At 38.7% G+C, this 21172-nt stretch overlaps 1 protein-coding gene across 1 annotated transcript in view; it reads right to left on the reverse strand.

Moving 5' to 3' along the window:
- Adam10 (ADAM metallopeptidase domain 10) overlaps positions 1 to 15970 on the reverse strand; it is a 148972-nt gene extending 133002 nt beyond the window's left edge. The window contains exon 1 of the mRNA XM_026384834.2: positions 15685 to 15970. Within this exon, the coding sequence (XP_026240619.1) occupies positions 15685 to 15739 (55 nt within the window). The 5' untranslated portion in view covers positions 15740 to 15970. The remainder of the gene's footprint in view (positions 1 to 15684) is intronic.
- Between the last annotated feature and the right edge of the window lie 5202 nt (positions 15971 to 21172).

The following is a 21172-nucleotide window of genomic DNA, read 5'->3' on the forward strand; positions in this document are numbered from 1 at the left end:
CACACACACCATTCATTGGGACTGGGATTGTGGCTCAGCAGTAGTGTGCTCACCTAGCACAGGCGGGACCGGGTTCAATCCTCAGCACCACATAAAAATAAAGGCAATGTGTTGTGCCCATCTACATCTAAAAAATGAATTTTTAAAAAAAACTAAAAAGCTTCTTCTCAGCAAAAGAAACAATCAGTGAGGTGAATAGAGAACCTACAGAATGGGAGCAAACCTTTACCACAAGCACTTCAGATAGAGCACTAATCTCTAGGATATATAAAGCGCTCAAAAACCTTAACACACACATACAAAAAAAAAAAAACACCCAACCAATAAATGGGCCAAGGAACTGAACAGACACTTCTCAGAAGAGGATATAAAATCAATCAATCAAACATATGAAAAAAAGTTCAACATCTTTTAGCAATTAGAGAAATGCAAATCGAAACTACTCTAAGATTTCTTCTCACTCCAGTGAGAATGGCAGCCGTCAAGAATACAAACAACAGGCGCTAGGGTTGTGGCTCACCTAGCACGTGCAAGGCCCTGGGTTCGATCCTCAGCACCACATAAAATAAATAAATAAAACAAAAGCATTGCGAACAACTAAAAAGAAATAAATATTTTTTTAAAAAAATAATATAAACAACAATAAGTGTTGGCGGGATGTAGGGGAAAAGAAACACTCATACATTGCTGGTAGGACTGCAAATTGGAGCAGCCAATCTGGAAAGCAATATGGAGATTCCTTGGAAAACTGGGAATGGAACCACCATTTGACCCAGTTATCCCACTCTCCGGTGTATACCCAAAGGACTTAAAAACAGCATACTATAGGGACACAGTCATATCAATGATTATAGCAACACAATTCACAATAACTAAACTATGGAACCAACCTAAATGCCCTTCCATAGATGAAACTATCCATTCATCTACAATGTTCCATTGTGTGTGTGTGTGTGTGTGTGTGTGTGTGTGTATATATATATATATATACATCCATTGGTATATATATACACAATGGAACATTACTCAGCATTAAAAGAGAATACAATCATGGCATTTTCAGGTAAATGGATGGAATTGGAGAATATAATGCTAAGTGAAGCAAGCCAATCCCAAGAAACCATAAGACAAATGTTTTCTTTGATATGAGGACACAGATGCATAATGTCCTTTGGGGGAAGAACATGGGAGAAATGGAGGAACTTTAGATAGGACAAAGTGGAGGGAGGTGAAAGCAAGGGGTAAGGGGGTGCAAATGATGGTGGAATGAGTTAGACATCATTACCCTAAGTGCATGTATAAGATAGGAATGGTGTGAAAATATTCTGTGTATAATCAGTGAGTGTCTTAAAAAATTATGCTCTATATGTGGAATATGAAATAAACTGCATTCTGCCATCATGTATAACAAATCAGAATAATTTTTTTTTAAATAATGACCAGCAGGTTCTAAGTAGAAAAAAACATAACTTAGACTCGTGCCACCAGAGAGGTTTACAATTTAAGAACAATATTTTTATTTCCTGCAATTTTTCTTTGTTATTTTTACTCCTCCAGATTGAACCCAGGGGTGCTTAACAACAGATCTACATCCCCAGTCCTTAATTTTTATTTTTTTGAGACAGGGTCGTAAATTGCTGAGGCTGGCTTTGAACTTGCATTCCTCCTCTGCCTCTCAAATTGCTGGGATTACAGGCATGCACTACCATGCTCAGCCCTGCAAGCAAGGCCCTAAGCAACTTAGGGAGATCCTCTCTCAATATAAAAAAGGGCTAGGGATGTGGCTCAGTGGCTAAGTACTACTGGGTTCAATCTCTGGTACCAAAAAAAAGAAGAAATTGTAGCCAGGTGCAGGGGTGCATGCCTGTAATCCCAATGACTAAGGAGGCTGAAGCAGAAGGATCACAAGTTCAAAGCCAGCCTCAGTGATTTAGCAAGGCCCTAAGCAACTTAATGAGATGCTGTCTTAAAATAAAATAAGAAGGACTAGGTATGTAGTTCAATGATAAAGTGATCCCTGGGTTCAAGTCTTAAAAAGAAAGAAAGAAGGAAGGAAGGAAGGAAGGAAGGAAGGAAGGAAGGAAGGAAGGAAGGAAGGAAGGAAAGAAAGAAAGAAAGAAAGAAAGAAAGAAAGAAAGAAAGAAAGAAAGAAAGAAAGAAAGAAAGAAAAATTTCACTGATGGGCTGGGATTGTAGCTCACTGGTAGCATGTACCAAACCGTGGTTTAATTCCATAACACTGTAAAAAATATAAAATTTGTTCAGGATACAATTCATTAAAGTGTATATATACATATTCATGTATATACATACATCATGTGTGTGTGTGTGTGTATAAAACTCCAATCAGTATCTGATATATTGTAAGTACTCCATAAATGCTAACCTTTATAATTATTTTTCATTATTTTATGAGAAATAAAAGATTCCTTTCCATGCCCTTGATTCTAAAACTTACAATCTTCTATTTCAATCTAAATTAAATACAGGAGAAGGGAAAAAAAACAGAGTGAAAATGTCATTAACGTCAGGAGGAAAATACAAATCAGTTTACTGATGGTTGGTCAATATTATCATCTGTATGTGGTATAACAACATCACTTAACAAATAAACAATTCTTTTCCCATCTATATCCAAAAAAGTTAATTCTACAATCTTAAGAATGGGAGAAAAAAATCTGCAAAACTGTTTTGGCATTACAAATCTTCCTATTTACAGAAAAACTCAATTACAATAAATAAGAGGATGTGTAAGGAATAAGCTAGGTGCTATGGCACACACCTGTAATCCCAACAACTCAGGAGGCCGAGACAGGAGGATCATAAATTCAAAGTCAGCCTGGGTAACAGCAAAACCCTGTCTCAAAATATAATATTAAAAGAGCTAAGGATGTAACTTAATGGTAGAGTTAACTCAATGCACCCCTGGGTTCAATCCCTTGAATCAAAAATAAATAAATAAACAAACTATGGCTTCTACTTTGCTATATTTCTATTCCTCAAAAAAATCATGTTGCCAGACACAGTGGTGCATGCCTATTATCCCAACAGCTCAGGAGGCTGAGACAGGAGGATCTCGAGTTCAAAGCTAGCCTCAACAACATCAAGGCACTAAGCAAATCAGTGAGAGACGCTGTCCATAAATAAAATACAAAATAGGGTTGGGGATGTGGCTCAGTGGTCAAGTGCCCGAGTTCAATCCCCAGTACACACTCCATCAAAATTATTTGTCATCAAGTTGTTACCGACTTGGGGCTGGGGATGTGGCTCAAGCGGTAGCGCGCTCGCCTAGCGTGCATGCGGCCCGGGTTCGATCCTCAGCACCACATACCAACAAAGATGTTGTGTCCGCCGAGAACTAAGAAATAAATATTAAAAAATTCTCTCTCTCTCTCTCTCTCCTCTCTCTTAAAAAAAAAAAAAGTTGTTACCGACAGACTTTTCACTTGTATAATTTGAAAATTGGGTACCAAGAACCTTTTTCCCAACATAAAACATAACTTAGACTCCTATTTGAGTCATCAACTGTACCTCAAGCATCATGTTTTAACCAATACTTCTTATATTTGACATATATTCACTCTGATCTTGAAGTACTGAATGCCATAAAACTCTTCTCCCGTATAACAAATGTAAGCTTCCATAAATTATTTTGTCCTATATTTCAGAAGTATACTTAAGTGACTTTAATGCACTCTTGGATAAGCTAATTCTACAGTGTGACTTCAAACTTAAACCTATATACATTTCATTAGAAACCAAATAATCTTCTAGAAACAAATATCTACACCAAACAGTTACAAGTGAAAGTTCAAGATAGGAGGGTGTGCCTACAATTAAAAGCATATTTTAACACATCTAATTTTTGAAATAAACTAGTCTCTAAGAAATAATAAAGCTAGCTGGCTCAGAAGTGAAAGCAGCTCTTCTATAAATTACAAACTAAATCAATCACATAGGGACAAAACATAAATGATTAAAATATATTGAATGTGTTAAATTTCTACACTCACTTATGAAATAAAATTTTAAAATCCAAAACTGGAACTGTGTTCATTAATTTAGATTTGAAACTCTTTCATATGATTTCAAATAAGTATAGGCACAAGAACAAATAATAATCCACATAAGGAAATATAATTTCCAACCTACCTACATTGCTCTCCTAAGTTACACACAAAAACTCAAGTCACAACTTCAAAATCTGTCTAGCCCACACCCTGCATTTCATCCTAAACCCACTCTATCTCACCATGCTCCCACATCACATTCCAAAACATCTGTGTCTACTTTCCTGTTGTACCACTACAGTTTGCTCTACACCTAAAAATGGGGGGGTCCCCCTGCTCAATGGTCTACGGTTCCTAGGGATGCTAAGATTACTAAGAGATTCTTGCTATTTTTGTTGGTAAAACCGAATTATGTGGGTTACCATTAAAATTGTTATTTTATAACATTTCAACCAAACTTAAGTTCTTACTTCCTAACCAATTTATAAATTCAAATGACAACCTAGCTCCAAAGGTGGCACCAAAACTGTCCTCTACACTATGCTGGATTAGAATACCTAACCCTTATTATTACACACTTGGAATTCTGATAACATACTATAATAATGGGAGGAGTCACTTTTTAATTTAGTATTAAATATTCAGAATATTCAGTTTTAACAAAAGTCATCATGACATTTTAGTTTCATATTATAAAGCTATCTCCATAAAATACCTGACAATCAGTACTTTAAAGGCTGCTTCACTTGACAACCTCTACTGAATGAAAATAGCTATATAATATGTAATTCAGAAGTCTAGCCAACTTCACAGGCAATGTATTTAACAATTCTGTGGCTTTAATAAACTTTGGGCCTTGTGCATGCTAAGCAAGCACTCTATCAATGAGCTACATCCCCAATCCCTTTTTGTATATTTTGAGACAAGATCTCTCTCTAAGTTATAAAGACTGGCCTCAAACTTCAATCCTCTTTCCTCAGGAGGACTGCATGTAGCTGGGATTACAGACATGCACCGCCATGCCTGACAATTAATGAGAACTGGGCCCCATGCTAGGTTCTAAAACACAAACAGTAAAGTTGTTTCCTTCATAAAATTCCCATTCTAGCAAAGATACAGATCATTATAAATATTTTTCTGCTTTTACATGCACATTTTAATAACATTAATTTTTAAAGGAAACAAAACTATACAAACATTATAATATAAATCCATAATAGCATTTTAAAAGACTGGATGATATAAATTGGGTTGGAGGAAAGAAATCTTCTTAAATTCTACTTTCTAATGTTTAGTAATGACATTATAGTATTTCAACTATTAAAAATGGATTCTCTTTGTATTTGTTTAAAAGTTAAATCCAAAGTTCAAATGTTTGTATCTATCTTTTGTCATCAACAATGCAAACAAAGTTAAATGGAAAAAAATTTTGTTACACAAGTTATATATGCCCATTTATAAATGCAAAGATTATTATTTTCCCTGATTTTTCTTTAAAACAGGAAGTTCAAGATTCACACAGAATCAAGAGTACCTGGGGCTGGGATTGTGGCTCAGGGATAGAGCACTCCCCTAGCTCGGGTAGGACCCAGGTTGGATCCTTAGCACCACATAAAAATAAAGCATTGTGTTGTGTCCATCTATACCTAAAATATATTTTAAAAAAAAAAGAGTACCAAACATTTTTGAACTAAAGAGCCTAATTCCAACTTTAAAAAATCTTCAAACCAAATTTCTCCCTTCCACTCCAAATTCACAGAACTTCTATTATCCAGCTGTCTAGAGCAGTGCTTCTCAAAAAACTAGCCACAGATTATTGAAGTTCTATACAAAGTTTTAACCAGACCCCAATTATGAGCATGCAAATAGAATAAAAACCCAGGCTTTAATACCTATCCCAACATATAACCTTCTATCAAACTCAAAATCCTAGACATATTCTCTCCAATGAAAAAGCCCCTAAGATCCAAATTCAACACAGAATAAGCCCTCAATAAATTTTGTTAGCATCACATTTAAACATGTGCCACGTTTTACCAGATTTTCTTCCAAGTCATTTCTTTTTATATGTTTATTTCTACAATAACTACTCTAAACCAATCCTCAATCACCTACTTCATCAAGCACCTAATTTACTTCTTATTGTATCATATCCCAACTCCTCAACATGGACACCAATGAACATTCCACAATATTCTACCACATAGTTATCATAGCCAAAACCATGAATAATGAGACTCCAGGTTATCATGGCCCAACTAGCACTTTTCCTATCCATGCCAAGGAAGTGAACTTACTAGCATCTTACATGCCATTCTTTTTTACTTCTAAAAACCTTCCCTATTGGTTGATGTCTCTCCAGATTAACAAATTTCAGTACATAATTGGAACTATATATTTTGGCATTGCATCTGCTCTAACAAAGTATGTTTTTTACTTTTCTTCTCACTCAACACTGTGGCTTCATGAGTCCTACCAGTTACAGACACACAGGAAACCCCAGTGTTTTAAGAACTGTGCACCTCTCAGACTTTTTGGTTGGAACTGTAACTTCAGAACAAATTTACCCAGTAGCAAAGGGGAAGGAACTACAAGACCTGTTCTCCAGTATTGAACCATAAAATAAATTTTAAAAAAGGACCCTGAAGTGTTTTACCCAAGCTAATCACACAGAATTGTCAGTCTGAAAAGCTGACCAAATTCAAAGTGGCTAATCAATTCTAAAATTTAGAATATATACCCCTATGATTTTTTTGAGAGAGAGAGAGAGAGAGAATATTTTTTAATATTTATTTTTCAGTTTTCAGTGGACACATCTTTATTTTATTTTATGTGGTGCTGAGGATCGAACCCAGCGCCCCACACATGCCAGGCGAGCGCGTTACCGTTTGAGCCACATCTCTAGCCCCACCCCTATGATTTTTGAGCTTGAGGGTTCAGATTTGAAAACAAGGTGTTCCTCTGTCCACAGCTTTCCTATTTAGATTCTTCTCCCCAATTAGTGTTTACACACGCCTCTCACAGAAACTTCGCGTCAGCAGCAACAGCCAATGCCTGCTTCACATATACAAAGTACAATGTTGGTACTCCATCTAGAATATATTTTAAACTAGTCCATTCCAAATATATATCCCCATGCAATGGTAAACACATGTACTTCCAGCTATTTGGGAGGCTGAGGCAAGAGGACCATTCCAGCCCATAAATTCAAGAATAGCCTGGGCATGGGGCTGGGGTTGTAGTTCAGTGGTACAGTGCTTGCCTGGCACAAGTGAGGCACTGGGTTTGATCCTCAGCACCACATTAAATAAATAAATAGATAGATAGATAGATAGATAGATAAATAAAATTAAAGGTATCATGTCCATCTACAACTGGAAAAAAAAATCTTTTTTTAAAAAGGAGTAGCCTGGACAACAGAGTAAAATCCATCTCAAAAAAAAAAATTACCACCAACTTTAGCAAAATTTTTCTAATCATTATAATGTAACACAATTAATAGACAAGGGTAGTCAGGCACAGTGATGCACACCTGTAATCCCAGGTACTTGGGAGGTAAGACAAGAGGACTGCAAGTTTGAGACCCACCTAGGCAACTTAGCAAGACCCTGTATCAACATAAAATAAAAAGGGCTAGAAGTATAGCTCAGAGTTAGAACACTCCCAGATTCAATTCCTAGCATCACAAAAAAAAAAAAAAGAAAAGAAAAGAAAGAAAGAAAAAGACAAAGGCGAATAGGTGTGGTAGTACATATCTATACACCCTCCTACTTGGGAGACTGAGGCAGTATAAGGCCAGCCTGGGCAACTTAGACACTGTCTCAAAAAATAAATACATAAAAACGGCAGGATGTAAAGTGGTAGAATACTTGCCTAACACAAGGCCCTGAGTTCCATGCCTATTATCATAAAAAAAAAAAAAAAAAAAAAAAGACAAGGGGTGGTAGCCCAGGGGATAGAGCACATGTTAAGCATATATAAGACCACAGTTTCAATCTCCAGCGCCAACAAAACAAGAAACTGAACTTTAACACAATATTTTTAAAAAATCACCCAAATTTTCCTAATCACCCAAAATATCACTAGTTACTATAAATAAACAATAAAACAGTATCAAAAACCTCTGTTATCTAACTTTCACTTGAGACAATACTTTTTCTTAATTTACAGTTTATATTCCAGTAGAGAATATAATTGGTCATTTTACAGTATGTTTAGTACCAATAATCTAATACATTAGTTTGAAACTAGAGTGCTCATGATTCAGATCTAGGACATGATCCACTTGCAACTAAATGAGTGTACATTTGCTATGTCTTCCAGGTTACTCATCAGTTTCTTTCTCTTCAGTCTACCCTGCCTCACTTTAAGTAGCAAAACACATTAGTACAACATCATTCCACTTAATAAGTATAAGCAACTTCAAAATTAAACTCTACAAAACAAACCAAAAAAAAAAAAAAAAGACAAAACTACCTAAACCCTGTGTACTTTATCTCATATAAGACTCAGAACTTATTTATTCCATGCAAATGTATCAACTATTAAGTTTCCCCAAAGTAGGAGAGGGGGGGATAAAAACACCAAATTAGAAGGTGAAATCCTCAAGTTCTGCAAGAAAACCAGAACAAAAAAAAAAACTAATCAAAAAGTTCAAATGCTGCTAAAACTAATTATTAGAACAGCTGGACATAGTAGCACACACTTATAAACCCAGCTACTCTAGAGGATAAGGCAGGATGGTCACCAGTCTAAACAAACTAAGGAGACTCTCTCAAAAAAGTTTTTAAGGAAATTGTTTTAAAGGACGAGGATGTAGCTCTGTAATAGAGTACTCCCAGGTTCAATTACCAAGCTATTTCAACAGCTTCCAGAAAATAAACTACAAAAGAGCTCAGAAAAATAGCAGTTGTTCTCATTTACTAAACCATAATCATTTAAAAAAAATAGCAAACACGTAATAATACATTTTAGTAAAACTGCCAATAAAAACAGCCAAGGACTGGGGATGTATAGCTCAGAGGTAGAGCACTTATCTACAATGCACAGGCCCTGGGTTCAATCCCCAGTACAGGGAGGAAGGGCAGGAGGAAGCGAAGGAACGAAGAAAGGAAAGAAGGCAGGAAGGCAGGCAGGCAATGATGAGTTCAAAGCCAGCCTCAGCAATTTAACAACACAGCAAGACCCGTCTCTAAAAAAATATAAAAAATGGCTGGGGATGTAGCTCAGTGGTTAAGCACCCCTGGGTTCAATTCCTGCTACCAAAAGAGAGAGAGAGAGAGAGAGAGAGAGAGAGAGAGAGAGAGAGAGAGAGAGAGAATGAATATGAATGAATGAATTATTGGCTATTTTTATTTGCAGTGATGGGGATTGAACCCAGGGACTCATGCATGTTAAGCAAGTGCTTTACCAGAGTTACATCCTCAAACCCCAGCCAAAAATTTAAGTCTGTTCCCAATGACTTGTTATACAGTACTTTTCTCAACCTGACCCTTCTGAATCTGAACCTGTCTTCTCCCCAACAATATTAGAAAAATGTGGCTTATTATTGAATTTATTGTTCTATATTATTTCCTGAATTTCAAAAGAGTTGACATTTGTATCCCAAAAGAGAAAAGGCTAAGTTGGTTTTTATTTACTCAACTAATTTTTTTCAGTGGTTCTCATCCCAGAAGAAAAAAAAATGGTTTCGTATTTCTCTTTAAGATAAAGAGGTATGGGCTGGGGCTACGGCTCAATGGCATGTGAGGCACTGGGTTCAATCCTTAGCACCACACAGAAATAAACAAATAAAGGCATTATGTCCATCTACAACTACAATTAAAAAAAAAAGATAAAGAGATATGATGTGGGCTGGGGTTGTGACTCAGCGGTAGAGTGTTTGCCTTGCATGTGTGAGGCCTGGGTTCAATTCTCCGCACCATATAAAACAAAATAAATGAATAAAACTATAACAAAAAAAAATATTAAAAAAAAGAGATATGATGTGATTATAGTCATCATTTTTGGTTTTACTTAAAGAATCTCAAATTGTTACTACATGTTGAATATCCCTTATCTGCACTCCCTGAAACCAGAAGTGGTTCACATTTTGTCCAGGGGCAATGGCACACACCTGTAATCCCAGCAAGTCAGGAGGCTGAGGAAAGAGGATCAGAAGTTTGAGGCCAGCCTCTGCAACTTATTGAGACCCATCTCAATAAAAATGACTAAGGATGTAGCTTCCGTGGTAAAGCACCCCTAGGTTCAATTTCCAGTATCAAAACATGGGGAGGGAGTTCTTAATATGTGCAAAAGTCTAAAATTCAAAATGCTTCAATTTTCAGATTAGGGTAGTTCAACCTGTATTATGGAAACATGTATTTTAAAAATATCTAAAAGGGCTGGAGTGTAGCTCAGTGACAGAGCACAAGGCCCTGGATTCAATCTCCAACACTGCACCCCCCCCCAAAAAAAAAAAAAAACAGAAAAACTAATAACCTAGTGCTGTATAAAAAGTACTATAGGTGTCATGATGTTTATTAATACATTTTAAGAATACAGAAAAATGAAAAATACAAAAAGTATTAAAAGTTGGATAAGAAGTCACAGTAAAAAGGACATTTTTAAATAATGCCATCTATGCAAAAATGAAGCTGAAGCAGATATGAACATGCCCACAGGACCCAAGCAGGTAACAAAAATGAGTAAAGTAGGCCAGGTATAGCGTAAGCAGCAATGATGGGAACTACAATGACTGGTACATATATGCCCAGTTCAAAGAGGGCAGCTCTGGCCCTACTAATTAGCCCCAGGCAATCGAAATAGATAGTTTAGTAGAGTCAGGATTTCCAAGGCTTCTCCAACAAATTCACAAATCCACAAATTTCACTGAGAAACTTTCTGATTTTTCAATGCTGATCACTAGTTGAAACTTAAAAGACACTGCAAAAAAATAATAAAAAACATCTCTAAGGCAGTTTAGTCCAGAGGTCACCTTTGAGCTTGTGTGAAACTACTATCAAAAAGGCATGAGGAAAAGATTAAGATGACATAAAGAATCAATCAAATACAAATTAATAGATGAGCAAAAGAAAGTCTAGTAGAGAAAGAAGAATAGGACAGAGGAGGAAGGGGAGGAAGAGAATGGGAGAGGGGAGGGGGGAAGAAAATAAGGGTAGGAGGATCATGAACTGAAAGAGATTTCCATGCATGTATGAGTTTGTTAGGGTGAACACAACTACTATGTATAATTACAAAACTTTAATAATAAAAAATAAATAAATAAGTTATTTTTTAAAAGGCATGAAGGGGGGCTAGGGTTATGGCTCAGCGGTAGAGCGCTCTCCTCACACATACAAGGCCCTGGGTTTAATCCTCAGTACCACATAAAAATAAACAAATAAAGTTATATTATTTAAAAAAAAAAAAAAAAAAAAAGGTGTGAGTGGCCAGGCATGGTGATGTTCGCCTAGAATCCCAGCAGCATCAGAGACTGAGGCAGGAGGATTGAAAGTTCAAAGCCAGCCAGCCCCACTATGGCAAGGTGCTAAACAACTCAGTGAGATCCTATCCCCAAATAAAATACAAAATAGGGCTGGGAATGTGATTCAGTGGTCAAGTGCCCCTGGATTCAATCCCCAGTAACAACAAAAAAAAGAGCATGAGGGAGCAATATATAAAAAAAAAAAAAAAAAAAATTAAAAACTAGGCTTTAGCTGGGTGTGTGATATGCACAATTTCAACTCTCAGTAAGCTGAGGCAAGAGGACCTGGAGTTTGAGGCCAGCCTGAGCAACTAAGTGAGACCCTGTCTCAAAATAATTTTTTTTTAAAAACTGTGATATAGAGCTGGGGCTGTTGCTCAGTGGCAGAGCACTTGCCTAGCACTTGTGAGGCACTGGGTTCAATTCTTAGCACCACTTAAAAACAAACAAAATAAAGGCATGCTGTTCATCTACAACTACAAAAAAAGTATTTAAAAAAAAACTGTGATATAGCTCAGTGGCAGAATGATTGTCTATTATGTGTGAGGCCCTGGGTTCAATCCCCAGTACCACAAAAACAAATAAATAAATAAGCAAGTTAGGCTTTGAGGTCCCACTGGCTTGGGTATGAATGTCTTATTTCCACCACTTAGTGGCAGATGATGCTACATGAACAATCTCTTCAAGCCTTTTTTTCCTATTGTAAAATATCACCTCCCCCAACTATTGAAAAATGAAAATACTAACAATTTCAGGCACTTAATACAAAACAGACATCATAGAAACGTCCCTTATACCCTCTGCCCAACCCTCTTTAGGAAAATTTTAAAGAGTTAAGCTAATACACACCATTGAATGGCTTAAGTTATTAAAAGTACATCAGAAAACTGAAGTGTCTGTCATGCCTATCTCCCCTCAACCCCTAACAGAGGTCTTGTACTTACAGAACATACTCTTAATGTAGGACACATTGAAATGGGTTTTGTTAAGATGACAGAGCTAACTGGACTCTCAAACTCTAGTTTAAAATATAGAGTCAGAGCGCCTTAAAGACAAACACCTGTCTCTTTCATTAATCCCATAGACTCATTTACTGGCAGAAGTCAGAAAACTAGCTTAAGCTTAAACTTTAATGCTTTTAATTCTTTTGCCCAAACTTCCAGAAAGCTTATTTTTATAAAGTATATAGTATAGAGCAAAGCACTTACACCAGATTTTTAAATATAAAAACATGTCACACTCCAAAATTCATTTCATGGATCACTTAATCAAGCCAAAACATTATGGGATTAATTTACTGTTACAACTAAAATATCTTTTGACTTCTCAAACACACCATGAAATTTTTAAAGAAAGATGTTAACTCCCTGTATATCTGTGTTAAAAAAGTAACATGCAGCCTGATACAGAAGCACACGCCTTTAACCCCAGCAACTCTGGAAGCTGAGACAGGATTGAAAATTTGAGATCAGCCTAAGTAATGTAGCAAGACCTGTCTCAAAATTAAAAGGGCTGGAAATGTAACTCAATGGTAGAGCATGTGCAAGACTTGGGTTTGGGTTATGGGGGCAGGTAAAAGGCTCCAACCTGCATTCCCTGCTACTGAGAAGGCTGAAGCAAGAGAACAAAAGTCTAGGAATTCAAAGCCAATCTGGCACACACAGGCTCAAAAAAAAAAGTAATATTCACACATACATAAAAATTATTTGAGCTATAGCTAAACAGTTCCAATGAATTTCTAATGTGGTTACAAACAATTTAAAAAAGCATTTTTATGTATACATTTGAGTGCATGTCTACATATTTTGTGAACTCTAGAAATGTTACTTTATGGTCCTACAAATACAACACAGGATGAGATATGCAAGAATGGACAACATCAGGAAAGTTTAGGATTCTAAACACTTTTAATTCTCACTTTCAGCTTCCCACTTCTCACTTTCAGTCATATGTAGAAGAAAAATTTCACACATAACAGAGATTGACATACTGTAAAGGGGAAAGCAACTAGCAAGAGTTTATTAAGTACCTGGAAATGATTTATACTTTAAAGTTAAATCTGTATTTCCACTAACACTTCTAATTTTATACAAACTTATTTCTCTCCTATACTAAATCAAATATATATTCAATTTAAATGTAGTCTACAAATCAGATAAATATCTAACAAACTTGACCATATATAGCTCAGATCAATAGATAAAACTTGGTACAATAAAATCAAAAATATATCCATGTTCTCAAAAGTTACAATTTTGAAATTTTCAAAATAAAAATTGTCTTAGTTTTTTGAAAAAATTCTTAACAACATCAGAATTTAACATTTTAGCTAGGCACAGTGATAATTGTAATTACCTGTAATTCCAGCTACTCTGGAGGCTGAGGTAAGAAGATTACAAATTTAAAAGTTTAGCCTGGACCATTTAGTGGAACCCTGTCTCAAAATTAAAAAAAAAAAAAAAAGGACTGGAGATACAGCTCAATGGTAGAGCACTTGCAAAGCAAGGCCCTGCGTTTGGCATGGAAACACGCCTGTAATCCCAGCAACTTGGGAGGTTGAGGCAGGATGGAAAGTTACAGGCCAGCCTTGGCAACTTAGCAAGTCCCAATCTCAAAAAATAAAATAAAAAAGGCTGGGCATGTAGCTCAGTGGTAAAGCGTCCCATCAATCCAGAGTACCAAAAAATAAAGTGTCTCCCGTTTTGTGTTTATTAGCTCATAGAGAAGTGTCTTAATTCCTGACTACAATCACAAAAAGTGAGAACAGCCAGTCAAGTGATTTTTGTTAGAAGTCACATTTAGAACAGAAATACAAACGTTAAATGAAAACGCCCTTACAAAGGGTTTCCAGATTGGATCCTTTTAAAAAGTACACGTCTATTAGCAACTTTTAACCTAAAATGTACACCTAACAAACTACAACAGACGGCTGCCTACACAGCACCACTCTCAGACTAAGCAGAATATATGACAAATAAACTTATCCCTGCAGTCATCAGTGAAAGGGACAAAGAAAAGAAACAATTCGCTACAAAAAAATATTAAGCTACAGATAGACACTCATCCAAAGCACTCATGAAAAGTTTTCATGCTTTTAAACATACTTTAAGGCTTTTAAGTATACTTTGGGACAAGTCAAAAAGCATACTAAAGTAAAACGTTTTAAACAACAGAATAATGCCACTGGTCCTAGGAAATACTGGAAATAAAAATCATTGTCTTCAAAAACTCGAGTCATCAGGAAAGAGTACAGACTTTCAGCGAAATGTAACTCCAATTTGTACAGGGGAGGGGGCATTGTTTTGACAATCCACAGACTAAACAGTAACGTCTACTCCACCTGAGAGTTGAAGAAAACTCTTGGAGTTGGGTCACCCAGGATCTTCCTTGCATTCTAAGACACCCAATCCAGCCCACAGATCCAAGAACATCCCGAAACATACTACCTCTACCAAACCCTTTCCCTTGGGCGACAGAATGTTTTCACTGAAGCAAACACACCCTCCTGCGCTCTCTTCAAACACTAGGGCACTCAGTGCAGGGCAGTAGGGACAACCCAAATCACTCTTGCCGGACAAGCGGAAGATGACTGCTACACTCCACGGGCGGCCCCACTGCAGAACGGGGTCGGTCTGGATCGCCGCGCTGGGTTAAGAACAATACAAGAGCCCGACCGCAAACATCGCCAACTTCCCCGAGTCTGCGCGGCGGTGCTCCTCCGCGGAGCGGACTCCGGAACCGGCCACCCGGCAGGGGCTGGGGGCTGGGGAGGAAGGTGAGGAGGGTAGCGTTGAGCGAGGGCGGCGAGGACCGCCAGCCCACGGCAGCTGCCTGCGCCGGCGCCCGCCCGCAAGCAGGTTAGAAGGATGCAGCGCCGGCCTGGGCTCCGCAGCTCTCGCCTGGCGACCCGAATCTCCCGACTTCGCTTCTCTGGGAGGAGGAGACTGCCACCTCCCGCAACGCCGGGGCGGTGGGGGCGGGGAAGGCCTCGCCGGAGGCACCGAACCTCCTCGGCCCGCCACTGAAGGGAACGCGGTCGGGGCGCGGGGGACAATAGGGAGCGGGGAGAGCGGCGCGCCCGAGTGGCGCCGCCGGCCGGCCGGGCTGACTGACGCGCCCGCCGCACGGCGCGACTGGGCTCCGCTCAACCTGGCCGCCGCTCCGCCTCGCGGTCCGCTGTGGTCGCGGCGCCCCCGGGTCGTGCCTCACCTCCCAGCCCCGCCACCCAAGAGAGGAGCAGAATTGACACTCTCAGCAACACCATCTTCCGCTGCCGCCGCCGCCGCCTCCTCACGGGTTAACAGCAGCACATCGATCCGGAGGGAGAAGCTGAAGGGGCTTGGTCCGGAGCCTCCACGGGAAGCAGGGACCTCCCCCGGCAGGAGAAACGGCGAAGCACCTCCCTCTCGCTCCACTTCAGGGGCCGGCAACGCTCCCAGCTCCACCAAAACAGGGACCTCCCTCCCCTCACTTGCTTCCTTCCTCCCTTCCCCGCTTTCCTTCCCTCGCTCCTTCCCTCTTCTCAACCCCCCTCCCCCGAGTCACGGATCTCCGCCTCCTTCCTCACCACGTGACGCGCGGGCACCCAACAGGCTCGCGGGGCCGCGCCCCTACCTCCCGTCCCTCCCCCTCCCGCAGGCGCCCCAGGGGCGCGCGCATGCGCGTGCTGCCGGTTCCCGAGCTGCTAGGCCCGCCGCCGCTTCCTGTCCGCCGGCAGACAGCTGGGATTGGTCTTGGAAGGCGGGGCTTCCTCTGGTCCCGCCCCAAGACGAGAGCGCTCTCGCACGACTGTGCTCGGCTCTAACAGCTTCTGGGAAACGTTCCTTGGACTAAAACCCGAGAGTGAAAGGTGTAAAAGTGACAGCTTTGCCCTTAACTTCGGGAGTGACGGAGGTTTTTGTTTCCTCTTTTTCTGTCTCTCCTGATGCTTCAACAACTACCAAATAAATAAAAGTAGTCCCAATAAGCAGTAATCACAGGTGCGACAGCCGCCAGTGATGAAAACGTAAATGTAAAGACACTTCAAACAGCAAGAAGACACGACACCATGCTAAGACAGTTTCCTGAGCTCTTTACAAATTTGTCACACTCTAGGACTTAGCCATTGCAAAAGATAGCAAGTACTAAATATCCAGCCCCGTTGCCACTCTGTCCCATTTCTGAAATGAACTCTCCTCATATATCGTTACTCCAAATTCCATGAAGCTCACATTTGGTTTCTCGGTAATTCACTCTGATTCTTTACACTCGTATTTCATGAAATAGAATTTCTCGATGTCATTTAATTAGAGTTTCATATATTTGGCATCCTGTTTGAGTTGACTGAGTTAGAGGGTATATTACTGAAAATAAATTGAAATTCCTATAGTAAGCTCAAAAATACAAACAGAAATTCCAAAACTATCATTAGAAATTATAGTGTCCATTAATTTCTAATATGATGCATAGACTCAACAGAACATGTTAGAAAATAGCGTGAATTTTTTTCTTTCTTGAAAGATCCAATCTTAGGAACAGTTACCTGCAGACATCACATTGCAAATCACAAGTTTTCTTGTGGATGTGCTGTCACGATGAGGTTTTTATTTCCTAGCTGTTAGACTATCTTGTGGCATGTTTAGTGTTGTACAGTATTTTTTTATAATTAATTCCAGATATTAGAGGCAATGGGACTTTCTCTTTAAGTCAACTGGCACTCACCTGTAAATATAGCAACTCAGGAAGCTGAGGCAGGAGAATTCCAAGTTTGAGGCCAGCCTCAGCAATATATTGAGGCCCTAAGCAACTTAGTGAGAACCTGTCTCAAAAAATAAAAAAGGCTAGGAATGTGGCTCAGTGGTTAAACACTCCTGAGTTCAATCCTCAATACCATATAATATAAATAAATAAATTCTGGAAAAATTCAAAAACTATATTTTATGTTAACAAAGTGATCACCACAAATTTGTTTCCCTCCAATGCACAGGCTGCACCACACACACACACACAAAAAAAGATAGTATTTCTTTTATTTTTAAATCATAAATAGCATTACATACCAGCTCATAATGAATGGCTTTCTAATATTATAAGTTTGAACCACTATTTTGTTAGAAGTCATGGATAGTGGGCTGGGGTTGTGGCTCAGTGGTAGAATGCTTGCCTAGCACGTGTGAGGCGCTGAGTTCAATTCTCAGCATCACATATAAATAAATGAATAAAATAAAGGTCCAAAACAGATATTTAAAAAAGAAAAAGGTAGTCATGGATAGTTTGCAAATGAATAAAAAAACTAAAGAAATTTGAAAATATAAAGTCCACATCTACACTAGCACACTCTGCTTGGGCTTGACACCTAGTTGTAGTTTTTATAAGCTGTGAATATAGCCAAGCTATTTTGCCATTCTAACTTCAACATTCTTTTGTAAAAATAAGAATATTTGTTTCCTGGTATTGTTTTATTTTGTTACTGGGGATTGAACCCAGAGACAGTTAACCACTGAGCTACATCCCCAGCCCTTTTTATTTTTAGACAGGGTCTCACTATATTGTTTAGGGCCTTGCTAAATTGCTGAGGCTGGCTTTGAACTTGTGATCCTCCTGCCTCAGCCTCCAGAGTCACTGCAATTGTACAGGTATGTGCCACCATGCCTGACTCCTGGGCTTGTTTGATAATTAAATTCAAATTACATAACATATGTAAAGCAATTATAAAAGTAACCATCAGATAATAATTACTATCCCAGTATTTGTTAAGTAAAAATAAAGAAATACTGCTGTCCTTCCATCATGAATACACAAACATCCATTCAAAAGCAGTAATTATTTTAATAGCATTATTTCCTCAGCAATAATATACTCAGTTTTTGATGGGAGGAATTTTTTCAGTGCTGGGGATTGAACCAAGGACCACATACATGCTTGGAGGATTTCAAGTTCAAGGCCAGCCTCAACAATTCAGTGAGGCCCTAAGGAACTTAGTGAGACCCTGTCTCAAAACAAAAAACAAAAGGGCTAGAGATGTAGCTCAGTGGTTAAGCATCTTTTGTAATAAAAGTCTCCAGAACGTAAAAAAAAAAAAATAGAATAGAATCACCTTTGATGCTTCTTCCTCTTGTTTCTACCCTTAACTAGTCAGCGAGTCATTTTAATTCTTCCCTAGAAATATCTTCTTGTGCCTTTCATCATTCCCTTCACACTGATGTCACTCCAGTTCACACAATTATTTTCAGCTACTTCATCTCCCCTACTCTGGTCTCCCTTACTTCTGGTCCTGCCCCGAACCCTTGCAACCCCAATACTAGGTTACAACCCAGAGCCCTGCACATAATAGGCAAGTACTCTATTACATCCTGCAATTATTCTTATATTTTATTTTGAGATAGGGTCTCAGCAAACTGTCCAGGCTGGCCTCAAAGTTGTGATCCTCCTATCTCAGCCTGAGAACACAAGCATGTTGCTGTTCCAGCCAACTTCAGGTCCTGCTTTTAAATTTCACTTCACTCACTGAAATTTGATGCCTCCTCATCAGGACAAGAAAGCTACTCTTTCTAAAACCATTAAAGATCTGCTAGTTATCAATGGCACTAACACCTTCATTCCTTATCTTACTGGACCTCTCAGACAGCTAATATTCTCCTTAAATTTTTTTTCCCCTGCTGGGAATGTAGCTCAGTGTTAAGGCAGTTGCCTAGCATGTACAATCCACAGTAACACATACTTACACACACAATAAAAAATAACAGCCAGATAAGTGGTGCATTCTTGTAATGCCACCAATTTGGGAGACTGAGGGGAAAGGATTGCAAATCCAAGGCCATCCTCAGCAACTTAGTGAGGACCTAACCAACTTAGTGAGGCCCTGTCCCAAAATAAAAAATAAAAAGGAGTGGGGATATGGGGATATAAAGTGGTAAAGTGTCCCGGAGTTCAAATAATAATTAATTAATTAATTAATTTAATTAATAATAATTAAAACAAAACTCACTCCTTCATTGTTTTTCAAGACTTTGCTCTCTCCAGATTTTCCTCTTACTTTAACTGTGCCTTCATCTATATTTCTTCCCTGGGGCTTTTTCTTCTTTACTGCTTAAATATTATTGCTCCTGAGGATTTTATCCTTGGTTTTTTATCTTCTCATTCTTCACTTGCATGATTATTTCTTACTACTCTCAGATGTGTATGATTTACTCAGCTATAAACTCCATGAAAACAAAGCCTGGATCTGCCTTGTTTTTAATTCTACACCAATGTCTACATTGACTGCAAAGTCAGTGCTTTTCCTGGATCCAAGCCCCGAATCTATATCCTCATTGAACCTCTTTCTAACTATATGACCTTGGGTAAAGTAAGGCATCTATGCATTAGTTTCCAAATCTTTGCAATGTAGTACCTATGCCAGAGGGTTGCTGTGAGAGTTAAGTAAGTTAACAGATATAAAGCACTGTAACAAATGCATAGCACATAAAATTTTAGATATTGCTCTTATTATATATCTAACACTTACCAGCCATATTGTCTCTGGAGTTACACAACCATATCAAATTTAACATACCCCACTGTATGCAGTGTTACACACCTGTAATCCCATATACTGTGGAATCAGAGAGGAGGATGGCAAATTCTAGGCCAGCGTGAGCAATTTAGCAAGACTCTGTCACAAAGCAAAAACTTAAAAAGACTGGGGATATGGCTTAGTGGTAGAGTGTTCCTGGGTTCAATCTCTAACACTGTGAAAAATAATAATAATACATCCCCAACTGAACAAAACCCTACATCAACTTTCTCAAAACTTCTTTTCCTCTTAAATTTCCTTTTTGGGTTAATGTTACAGCACAAAGGCTTGGTCTGCTCACCACAAGGCAGAAGACAATTTGTGAATAGGCAAGGCAATGGTAAAGAACTTTATGGTGATGAACTGCCTGATTGAATATGGCTGAACTAATGTCCTAAGGACCATCTAAGCTGGGTATAGTGGTGCATACCTATAATCCCAGTGACTCAGAAGGCTGAGGCAAAAGGATTGCAAGTTTGAGAGCAGTCTGGGCCACTTGGCAAGATCCTGTCTCAAAATTTTAAAAAATTTTAAAAAGGGCTGGGGATGCAGCTCAGTGGTAGATGCCTCTGGGTTCAACCCCTACTAAAACAAACAATGAAACAAAAAAACAAAAACAAGTTCTTGGTAATCTGGTCATTGCTTTCCTTCACAACTTTATCTTCACTACTTTCTTGTTTGTTTGGTTTTAGTTTTGCTTACTGTCTAGATTTGGTATTGGAGATTGAACCCAGGGTCTCACCCATAATAAACAAGCAGCTCTACCACTAATCTACATCCCCAACCCACCACTTCCTTTTCAATTAGAGTAACAAGAGGGGGGGGGGATAGCGCAGGTGAGATGACTTGCTTGATGTGCACAAGGTCTTGGTTCAGACCCAACATCTCAAAACAAAACAAAAAAAATTTTTTTTAACTTTTTTTTTCTTTTTTTTTTTATTGTTGGTCGTTCAAAACATTACATAGTTCTTAATACATCATATTTCACAATTTGATTCAAGTGGGTTATGAACTCCCAATTATACCCCATATACAGATTGCTGAATCACATCAGTTACCCTTCCATTGATTGACAAATTGCCTTTCTAGTGTCTGATGTATTCTGCTGTCTGTCCTATTCTCTACTATCCCCCTCCCCTCCCCTCCCCTCCCCTTTTCTCTCTC

This window comes from Urocitellus parryii, chromosome 6 (genome assembly GCF_045843805.1).
Source record: "Urocitellus parryii isolate mUroPar1 chromosome 6, mUroPar1.hap1, whole genome shotgun sequence".
Classification (NCBI taxonomy): Eukaryota; Metazoa; Chordata; class Mammalia; order Rodentia; family Sciuridae; genus Urocitellus; species Urocitellus parryii.